Source organism: Gossypium arboreum, chromosome 3 (genome assembly GCF_025698485.1).
Source record: "Gossypium arboreum isolate Shixiya-1 chromosome 3, ASM2569848v2, whole genome shotgun sequence".
Classification (NCBI taxonomy): domain Eukaryota; kingdom Viridiplantae; phylum Streptophyta; class Magnoliopsida; order Malvales; family Malvaceae; genus Gossypium; species Gossypium arboreum.
The window spans coordinates 135,005,086-135,015,924 of record NC_069072.1 but is presented as its reverse complement, the minus strand read 5'-3'; the positions used below and the strand labels follow the sequence as shown (position 1 = coordinate 135,015,924).

The following is a 10,839-nucleotide window of genomic DNA, read 5'->3' as shown; positions in this document are numbered from 1 at the left end:
ACATGGATGGATTAAGATGAATTTGGATGGAGTAGTGTCAATGAATGATGATAACGTCTCTATTGGAGCTCTTTTTAGGGATGTAAATGGTCATTGGTTATGCAGGTACTCCTTGAAAGTCAGTAAGGAAACGCTCTTTCATATAAAAGCTCGAGCTATTCTTGAAGGTTTACGTATTGCATGGGAGAAAGGTTATAAATAGTTGGAGATTGAATGCGACAATGCACTACTTGTAGAGTCCATTCTTATGGGTAGTGCTACCAATAGTAACCTAGTTGAATTACGTCTAATTAATGTTTACTTTAAGAGGAATTGGAAGACAAGAATCCGTCACATTCTTAGATCTCAGAATATGGCTATTAATTGAATGGCGAAATGTTCTTATGATAATTAGTTTGGGTTAAAGCTTTTTGCGGATCCCCCAATTTTGATTCAAGAGATCTTACAATCAAATGGTGATTTCCTAAAATAGAGTTGTGTGATTTCATTGTTTTCGCTTAATGCTGTTTGTTTCTACTAAAAAAACAAGCTAATCCAAACTAACATGGGTTAAGAAATAGAAACATAATCTTAGGTCGAAATAAACCAAACTGATCGAGCCGAGTGAGTTGCCTAACCCATGAACACTTCTAAATTAAATCAAAGTGAAAATTAACTTCTCCAAAGCTGGATTGATCAGTCGGACCATGACAAGTTTAGCCTAAACCTTTTCAAGGGTCAGGTAGCCTACACGACTTGACTTGGGCTGAACTTGGAAAAATTCAATTTAAATATAAAAGTATATAAAATATCAATTAAACATATATATTTAATATTTTATTAATTTTTAAATAGTAAAATGAAGTTTTCGGCTAGCTGAGCCAGCCTAAAAATTGACATGGGCTTGAAATTTTTTGAAACAGCTTTAGTCTGGCCCAATCTGCAACTAATAATCGGACACTTTATTTCTATGACTAAAATAGCCCCAATCTTTCCCCATTATTCTCCATTTTGCCACTCTGTAGTCTGCACAACTTCTTCCTCAAGACAATTCTATTAAATACAGAAAAACGAAATCAACGGAAATAAAATCTCTGAAAGGGGAAAAAAAACTCAGAATCAACAGATCGAAGTGAAAATGGAGTGCGTGTTCGGTTTAGTGGGCAACGACTTTGCCATTGTGGTGGCGGACACGTCGGCTGTTCACAGCATCCTTGTTCACAAATCTAACGAAGACAAGATCATGATCCTCGATTCTCACAAACTCATCGCCGCCAGCGGTGAATCCGGGGACAGGTTCTCCCTTTTTCTTTTTCGTTTTCCGTATAAATCTAGTATATTTATTCGTCCTGCTAAAATTTAAACGGAAAATTATGTAACTTTCTTTTTTCTCTTCTTACAGAGTGCAGTTCACGGAGTATATACAGAAAAACGTGGCCTTGTATCAGTTTCGAAACGGTATTCCTTTGACGACTGCCGCCGCCGCTAATTTCACTCGCGGTGAGCTTGCCACTGCCTTAAGGAAGGTATAAAAGTTTCTGACTACTAATTAGGGTTTTAATAGTATTATAATTATGGCTAATTAGAATTGTTGATGGCATTCGTTAGTTGAAATTTTGTGGAATTTGTAGGAAGGGTTTGATGAATTGGAGTTTTTAGGCTTCTATATTTGTAGCAGTCGCCATATACAATAAAGCTTTACCATACCCTGGATTGTATAAGGATGGCATCACTTATTTGCCCGTTTACTGCATAATTCATCGAACAAGAGATGCAGCATTGTTAATCAGTGCTAAGCTATGATTTCAAAGCTGAAAGTCTTGCGTGGAAAGAATCAAGATCGCGCTTTTTATTTAGAGCTGAATATTTATTTATAGTCAAAATTTAGGAGATCCCTAGGTAATAGTAACTACTTTGTGTGATTAGGTGAGAGGTGACTTAAATGAACTGCTTCGCTAACTCATAGGGAAGTCTGAACTTGCTTAGAAATCACTTTCTCTGCGTGCCTAAACAAACTAATTTCGACTATCGGATGTGTTTATGATGCGTAAGGTTGGTGGATATGGAGTCACTTAGATGGCTATTGTAGGCTTCTCAATCTTAGATTTTATTTGGCCTTTTAGCTGTATATTTTGGAGTTTTTTTGCAACCTACTAGACTGTAAAATGGTGTGGTTTCCTATTCTATATGTTTTTGAATGACATACTTGTAGATATGTTCTGTCAGTGGAAAATAAGCAATTAAATCTGGTTATGAAGTTGGGCATTGGATCTTTGTAATTAGGACTGCTTCAAGGAAATGTGCTAGCTAAAGAGGGCTCCTTTAGTGTTTTTCCAAGACAATCACCTGTGCTTGCTTTAACTAGAATCCCTAGAACTAGAAAGTTATAGTACCATGTAAGGTTGATAATGATTTAAAGTAGAGTTGATACTTCTATTGCATGAATCCATGACCCTATGATGCCTCTGGTTAATTAGGTTATAGTATCTGATGGAACACCTTTTGAAGTTTTATGACATTAATCCTTGTTGTTTAGGTGGAAGATCAGGTTAGAACAGTCCAAGGAATTTCATAAGTACACTAAAAATATTTTGTTATGTTTTGGAGTTCCAATGATGACTTAAAATATCTAGTTCTTGTTGACGTCTCTGTTTATTTTCCTTTTAGCAGTGGGTTCACTTTTAGAGTTTATATTTGATGAACTGATAGTGGATATATACAGTCATTGTGTAAAGTGAATAAAGTTTTTAAAAACCAATACAGATAATTATATTTTTAATGAGGTGTCATCATTTGATTCACTGACAGTTTATAGATTTATACTGTTAGTGCATCAAATATAAATCTTTATATTCATGACTTTTCTTCAACCAAATTGAACTCGATGCATAGATTTTTAGTCTTAAACGTTGTTGTGGATATCTCATTTCCTTTCGCAGCAGTAAACTCTACCAAATACTTGTCATTTAAAATTTTGATCTTCAATTTCTAGCAGTTGGTAATTGCATCAGATTGTGTGTTGTTGCTTTTTAGTGCCTTTGAATGCACCTACGTGCTCATCTATGCACAAGAACGATTTTTAATTCTCTATCATGTCCCTTTTCCTTGTTTTACTATTTTTAACAATGATATTTGGTTTTTCCAGAATCCATACTTTGTGAACATCCTTCTTGCTGGCTATGACAAAGAGACAGGCCCATCTCTGTTCTATATCGACTACATTGCTACACTTCATAAGGTTGATAAGGGAGCATTTGGTTATGGATCCTACTTTTCTCTTGCTATGATGGACAGGCACTACCACAGTGGCATGACAGTGGAAGAAGCCATTGATTTAGTTGATAAATGCATAATGGAGATCAGATCAAGACTGGTTGTGGCACCACCAAATTTTGTCATCAAGATTGTCGATAAAGATGGAGCAAGAGAATATGCCTGGCGTGAATCCGTCAAGGATGCCGCAGTTCCTTCGGCCTGAAAGATTTTATCACATACTTGCTCTGCCGTTCTGGATGTTTTTATTTGCATTTACCGATAGGGAACAATGTGTGCCGGCAGTGAAAAGTATTATAAGAAAACTATTTACTTTGATTTGATTATGTTCTGAAGTGGAAATTTGATGATATTTTATCTTGGAATGGAAACCCTTTTATGTGCCTCCAGGTAGAGGGAAGACCATGACAATGGGTGTTATTGAATGTCTCATCTAATTTTAATGATGCATTGCTAATAAAGCCTATGACAAGCTGAGCTGGACCTTTGTGGGAAATGCTTGGAACTATGGGCTTCAGTAGTAATTGGAACCATCCTATAGTGGCATCACCAAGGTTAGTTACTAAGTGCTTGTGAATTCTACTAAAATAGGCACACCTGTTCATCATGTGCCACAACATACTCTCCGGAAGAGAGTAGAATACATGGCATCAAAATAGGAAAATTCCTATATTGTTTGCTGATTATAGTTGCAACTTTTTTCATGTTAATATAGAATAATGCAATGCAATGATTTTTGTAATTTGAACAAGTTATAATTCATGGTTAGTGGAACCTCACGTTTTTAGTTGCCCATCGTTAAATTGATATGGATAATCTTTTCTAGTTGGTATAATAATGCATTTAATTCTCAATACTAACATAGTCTATCAATCTAATTCTAAATAACTTAACAAATTTAACCTTCCATATTTATACATTATTCGCAAACTTTCTAATAAAAATTTTAACTTTTAAATTTGAGACATTCCATATTTGCTAATTATTTATTTATGATTGAAATGATCTAATCGGTACATTAAAACAAATTATTAATGATACGTATTGTTTATTATAGTTTTAAAATTAAAACAAATAGAATGGATAATAGCCTCTTAATCAATTTATAAACTTAAAAAGTTATTATCAATGTAACAAAAAGAAATTCAATTAATTATTATATATATAAATATCTAATGAACTCGAATTATGAGACTACAAACCATATTAACTATACATCAACGGCTTTGCTTTTTTCCTTTACTTTTCAATATTCCGACGTCATTTTTAACTACATGTGATAAATTCAGATACAAAATATCTATTAGATATATAATTCGGACATAGAAATATAATGGTTAAACATGAGTGCACTTTATTCATTTTTGTTCCTATAAACCCTAATATCTGAAATACTCGTTTCTCATAATTTACCTGATCGAATTTAAATCTGGCTTTATAAATATAGTACAGGGACGTCCTACAACCATCATTTATTTTCAAATCCCAAAAAATTAATCCCTTACAAAAAAAGTCCCTAATTACACATACTATATCTATATAATCTATGTTTAATTCAAGCTTAGATTTAACGTTTTTAACATGTTCTCATCAAAATTTCATCTAACTTTGAACATGCATGATTGACTCTTTCCATTTAAGCTTTCCTAAGCTTTTAACAATGGAGATCCAACTAAGACACCATCAATTCTCTAAATTAATGTTTGGGTATTAATATACTAAGGTTTCAAACTAGAATTCCATGAAAATCTAATTGAAAAACCATCTTTTACCTTTGGGATTGGAATCGGCAATGCAAGAAAATGGAGTTCTTTCTTGTTTTCTTCTTTACCCGACGGTGGGATGTAAAAGAAAGAGAATTATGTTCTCTTCTTTTCCACTAACATAAATATGTTATATTAACATTAGCCTTAATTATTTATTTGAGACAAATTAATTAATGGCTTGAATTATATACACACATATATATATATATATAATATAATGACAATCAACGACTGATAATCATGCCAGATCACTAAGCTAAGTAAAATTTGGTTTAATTGCCGTCATACACTTAGTATAATTGCTATTTAACCCTTGTATATTTCTCTAATTGAATTTCTATTAATATTGACCACCTTCGATTTAGTCCCTATACTATTTTTAATAGTTGATTTAATTTAATAACACTTAATAATTCGACTTTTTCATATCGTACTCGACACATTTATTCTTCGATTGGTTAACTTCGGTTCAAAAACCGAATTTGTCCGACACAATTAAGAATCGAGTCATTACAATTAATATATTATTTACTAATTCAATTTTAATGAATAAATTTAAGAAATTTAGATTTTTTTTTTCACATGAAGATAATATCATTAACCAAGCAAAACGAGGAAGGTGCACTTGGTTAAAAAAAAATGCGGTGCTTAATATAAAATTAAGAGGTAGAATTTTCAAATTTCATCGAGTGAGATGATAAGGATCTCTTCTATTTTGATCAGTGGTCAAGAATTTAATTCTCGTTTTAGGTATAGATCCAGCTTTGAAATCCGTTACCAACGTCTACCTCTTAATGGATTTATAGAACACGAATGATTAATCAATAGACTTGTTTTGATAGATACCTAGAGAAAACAAAAAAAAAATGAATTTTTTTTTTCAATAATGTACCAAACCAAACAACTTACTGATTCTCGATAAATTATTTAATCTAACTTTTAGTCAGCATTTTTGTTTAAAGAAAGCGATTTGATTCTTTTGTGAAAGGTTAAGAGTTAAATTTAACTCAAAAAAAGAATAAGGGTCAAATTGGCAGAAAATGTAAACATTGAGAGCTAAATTTATCATTATATCTTTATTTAAATGATAATTATTCTAGTCATTTGAAGTGGAATATAAAAACTCTACAAGCGAGGCCGGGATACTAACACATGTTATTATAATAATTTCCTAAAGAATTAAAAATAATAATGAAATATACATATCAATGAACTCAATTACACGATAAATTTAGTAACCTCTGGCACGATACAATTACACGAATATAACAAATTATAATATAGTAATATGATTTGAGAATGCAGATCCCTAGTATAAGACTCAATTTCTTATCTTTAACTTTAAATTTAATCCAAAATCAAAGTTTTTTAATTGTCAATATGGGCATGCTTTTAATGGGAAATTGGTGGTGAAAGAGAAGCAAAGGCATGGAGTCGCTCGCTGGAGTCGATGTGCTTTGCTGGGTCAGAAAAGGCAAAATGTAAGAAGTCCATGAAGTCAATGTAATGAACCGAAAGTTACGGTATTGGAAATTGAGTCTTGAGTACTGTTTCCGTGAAATTAATTCATGAATATTTATTAGAAATATTTATGAATTATAGTTGAATGGTTATTTAGTGTTTAATTAAGTGAAGTAGCTTGAATTTAGTTTAAAGGACTAAATTGCATACGGTATAAAAGTTTAATTATAGATTAAAGATTAGTAAAGGGACTAATCTAGCAATTAGACCCTAAGTGCCATGTGTGTGAATGTTGATATAACATGTGTAATAGTTGGTAAAGATATTAAATGTGTTAAAGTAGTTTTTCTTATAGATTAAGTTATTTTATTAGAATAATATTATATTATCAATATTATTATATTGAATATAGATTTATGAGTAAGTTAAAAAAAAAAAGAAAGAAAGAAAGAAAGAGTTACAGAGAGCAAACGTGAGAAAGAAAGGAAGGAAGAAAGAAAGAAATAGAAAAGGGAAATTTGAGAATGAAGGCCCTAAAGCTTGATTGGTAAGATGTTTTAGCTTATTTTCTTATAATTTTTATGTTTATGGATGCCTAATTCAAAGTTCTACATGTATGAGGTTAAAATGAAGAAAAATAGAAAATTTTTAGATATTGATTTAGTTGAATAAATTGAGGTTTCATGGGTTAAATTGATAGAAATTGAAGTTAGAAGTGAAAATTGAGTGATTTATTAAAAGAATTCTAAGTTAGGTTTAAATAGGGATTAAGTTGAATAGAGCTCAAAATTTATGTTTTATAATGAATTTTATGAGTTACAAAATTGTTAATGAGTTGATTAAAAGAGAATATGAAGCTTACGTTAAAGAAAAAAATTAGTAATGAAAAAGGATGAAATTGGAATTTTGTAAAAGTTTGATAGAAAGTGAAAATGTGTTTTATGAATTAGTATATTGATGATTTTAATTGTATGATTGTTAGTAGCAAACGTAGCACGGATACGTCATCAAAGAAGGAAAAGAGAAAGTGAACGAAGATATCGATTAAATTCGATAAATAGTGGTTTGTATTTCTATAAACCGAGCTTAATCGTTATTGCTATATTTGATATTTATATTGTATGAAAATGTGAATGAGGTAAGTATTTTTACCATATTGAAATGAATGTGATTTTGAATACCCTATTAACAGTGTCGGGCTAGTCGGATATAGTTGACATGTCATAAGAATTGAAAGTATTGGGATATTCCGACATTGAGTCGATGAGACACTATGTGTCGACTACTATTAAAGTTCCGGATTTGTTCCGATGAAGTACTTTGTGTACTATAATGTTAAAGTTCCGGATTTGTTCCGATGAAGCACTATGTGCTTATCCCGGAGTGTGGGTTGGATCCGTGTATCCGTTAGTGTCCGAGTTATGTTAATAAGGGTAAATAAAGTAAAAATTATTAAAGTACTGATTGATATTGAATAATAGCAATAATGTGTTTGAATTATCATGTTTTAAAGTTGATTAAGCTATTGTTTATAGAAATACCACTGAGAGTATTTTTAGCGTACGGTTTGTTTTCGTGCGCAGGCTAGGTACGAAAGTATAAAGACTCAGCATACAAGCCGATCCCCGAACTCAAATTGGTTAAGTTTCTATCTTTTTGGAAAATGGCATTGTACCTAGGATGTCTTTTGGTCATTTTAAAAGTATCTAAGATGTTAAGTGATATTTTGGTATGTTTTGTAAATGTTACCAAAACCTTAAGTATGGTATGTTTTGATATGTTAGTGAAGAGTAATAAGAGGAAGTGTTGGTAAATATTGTAGAGAGAAGAAATGAAGATGTTATAAACTTAGTTATCAACATTTTATACTAAAACAGATTTGGACAGTAACAGTAGTCCAAATTTGAAAATGTACCAAAAATAGTATAAAGTGAATTATATGATGAATAAAATATGTAATTGAAGCTTAATGAATCTATTTTTATATGGAAGAAACAAAATAGGTAAAAGAGTTTTATTTTATGAGATATTTACGTTTTGGTGAAACAGGGTTAGAGCAATTTCTGGATTCCCTGTTTTGACTTTAGAAATTCACCATAAATTGTGTATTAAGAATTAGGACTCAAACTTTATATGTATGGATTCCTTATTGAGTCTATTTTTAATTGAAACAAATGGAATAGTCATTGGATTTCTGTACAGGAAGAAATTTTATTCGTAGTACACAAGGGTCAGAGTAGCCAAACCCTAAAACAGGGGAGACTTTTTCTAATAAACTGTACTAATTGGCCTGACCAAAAATTCTAGAAAAAAAATTAGTAAGTAGATATATGAGTTTAGTTTCAGGGAAAATTTACAGAATTGGATTTCGAGTTTCGTAACTCGAGATATGATTTTTTTTTTGCGACTGTGATGCAGATGGATAGTTTACTACGAAAACTAGTTAAGTGCTAAGATAAGTTTTGTAATGTCTCCTGCTTGACTCCGGCAACTGTCTCGGGTAGGGGGACGTTACAGTCAAAGTCTTTGTAAAGCTGAGGATGTTGCTCATCAATAAGCTCTTTAGGTGTCTTGATTATGGTACCCTCAATTGGAATAGCGAAGGTTGCTATAGACAATCGATTTTTGTATCCGTTCATTATCACTCTGTGATTAACCACTTTTAATCTTCCATTACTCCATGCCTTTAATTTCCAAAATCAACATCAATAAGTGTTTTATGCTAATTATTTGCATTCAACATCACTAAAGTAATCTAATCTCTCTCTCGAAATACATATATTATTAGTAGGGTAAAAGGGTTATTCAAAATTTTGAGCTCGAGGTCAAGTGTCAACATCAGTAAGTATTTTATGGTAATTGTTCATATATTAAGGAGCAAGAAGAAAAGTTGTCAAGGTTTGAATCCAAGACTTAATTGAACTCAGGACAAGGCTTTGGACCCCAAAACTGGTAAAATTTTACTTAAGTCTCTTCAAAAAGTATGAAATTATGATACAATACAATGATAAAATTACAGTTTGACTCCTTAAAATATTTAACTTAATTCAAACTATTTCATATTCTACTCACATAGGTAATGCATGTTAAGTTTTGATTAAACTAAAAATTGAAAATTAATCATATATACATACATACCTTGAGAGTATCTCCAACCACAAAGACAAAGGAAGAAGGATATATAGACAACTTGATCCATTGACTGTCCTTGACCTCAATTTCCAACCCTGACACTTGATTATCAAAAATAATTGTGCTGATTGATTTATCAGTATGAGCATGTAGTCCTCTCTCATAATCCCTCGTTAGAGGGGCCATGTATTTTATAAGCCGCACCAATGTTTCATCACTAACTCCCATTTCCCCCTTAATCCATAACTATCAATTATTATTAACCAGATTAACTTGTTTAGCTCCTCTATTTGTGTTGCCATGGTATATACAGTGTCACTAGAACAAAAGATCAAAAATAAAAGGTCAATAACTCGAACTCACTCAACTCAAACAAAACATATCTGAAACCAACTCAACCCGGGAAATTAAAAAAGGTAAAAGAATTTTTTGTTACCAAAACTGTGCGTGATCATCAGGCCACATAAGTTGAGTAAAGCTTTTAACAGAGTCATGGTTGGAAGCATCAACAAGTCCGAAGCCTCCATACAATAAAGAAAACAGACTGCCTGGTCCAATATAGCCATGGTAAGGTATGGAACTAACATTCTTCTGTTTCCTCTCCAGTGGAAGCTCAACCAAGTCCTTCATCAACCCGAACATCTTGTTTCGAAGTTCCGTTGATATCTTTTCGTACACCACCTCGAAACAACCATAAGTCTCGCAAGCCTCTCGAAACCTTTTGCACAAATGGTGCCACTCATCAGTTCCTCGCTCTAAATCTAATGATCGGAACTCAATGACTGGGACCTCAAATTTAGTATCGACATCCATGTTCTTAATTTTATGCTATAAGAGAATGTTTTCTTACACTAAATTAGCTTGTAAATTACCTTGGTTTCTCTTTGCGTAGGGATTTACGTCTATTTATAGCATTTTCTATCAATTTCTCAGCTTTTTTTAGTTGGGGACTGGTCAAAGGAAAATTTATACGATACCTAATATAAAATTAATCATGATGATTTGAATTTAACAAAATTCAAGTGTCTTTAAGGCACCGACCCTTGTAGCCATAATTTCAAAAAAAAAAATCATGTGACCAAATAATAATAATAATACATTGTTGCTTATGTTCCACCATTTTAGGTTTATTTATTATACATATAAATAAGAATAAATTAGTTTAAATTTATGTTTTGATTATTCAACTTTAAAAGATTACAAAATAGTTATTAAATTATTTAAAAGC

At 31.8% G+C, this 10,839-nt stretch overlaps 2 protein-coding genes and 1 long non-coding RNA gene across 3 annotated transcripts; 2 read left to right on the top strand and 1 right to left on the bottom strand.

Annotated features, from left to right (window-relative positions):
* Nucleotides 1-1,008: 1,008 nt before the first annotated feature.
* On the top strand, nt 1,009-3,663 carry LOC108474373 (proteasome subunit beta type-2-B). The gene is made up of 3 exons (XM_017776279.2): nt 1,009-1,275; nt 1,382-1,505; nt 3,125-3,663. The coding sequence occupies exons 1-3, from the start codon at nt 1,118-1,120 to the stop codon at nt 3,455-3,457; spliced, it is 615 nt and encodes a 204-aa protein (XP_017631768.1). The 5' UTR covers nt 1,009-1,117; the 3' UTR covers nt 3,458-3,663.
* Nucleotides 3,664-7,494: 3,831 nt separating this feature from the next.
* Nucleotides 7,495-8,293, top strand: LOC128290155 (uncharacterized). Its single transcript, XR_008279795.1, has 2 exons — nt 7,495-7,542; nt 8,063-8,293. It is a non-coding gene; the product is annotated as an uncharacterized LOC128290155 (long non-coding RNA).
* Nucleotides 8,294-10,043: 1,750 nt separating this feature from the next.
* LOC108475327 (probable 2-oxoglutarate-dependent dioxygenase AOP1) lies at nt 10,044-10,424 on the bottom strand. Its single transcript, XM_017777291.2, has one exon. It carries the CDS (start codon nt 10,422-10,424, stop codon nt 10,044-10,046), a length of 381 nt encoding a protein of 126 aa, XP_017632780.2.
* Nucleotides 10,425-10,839: the final 415 nt, after the last annotated feature.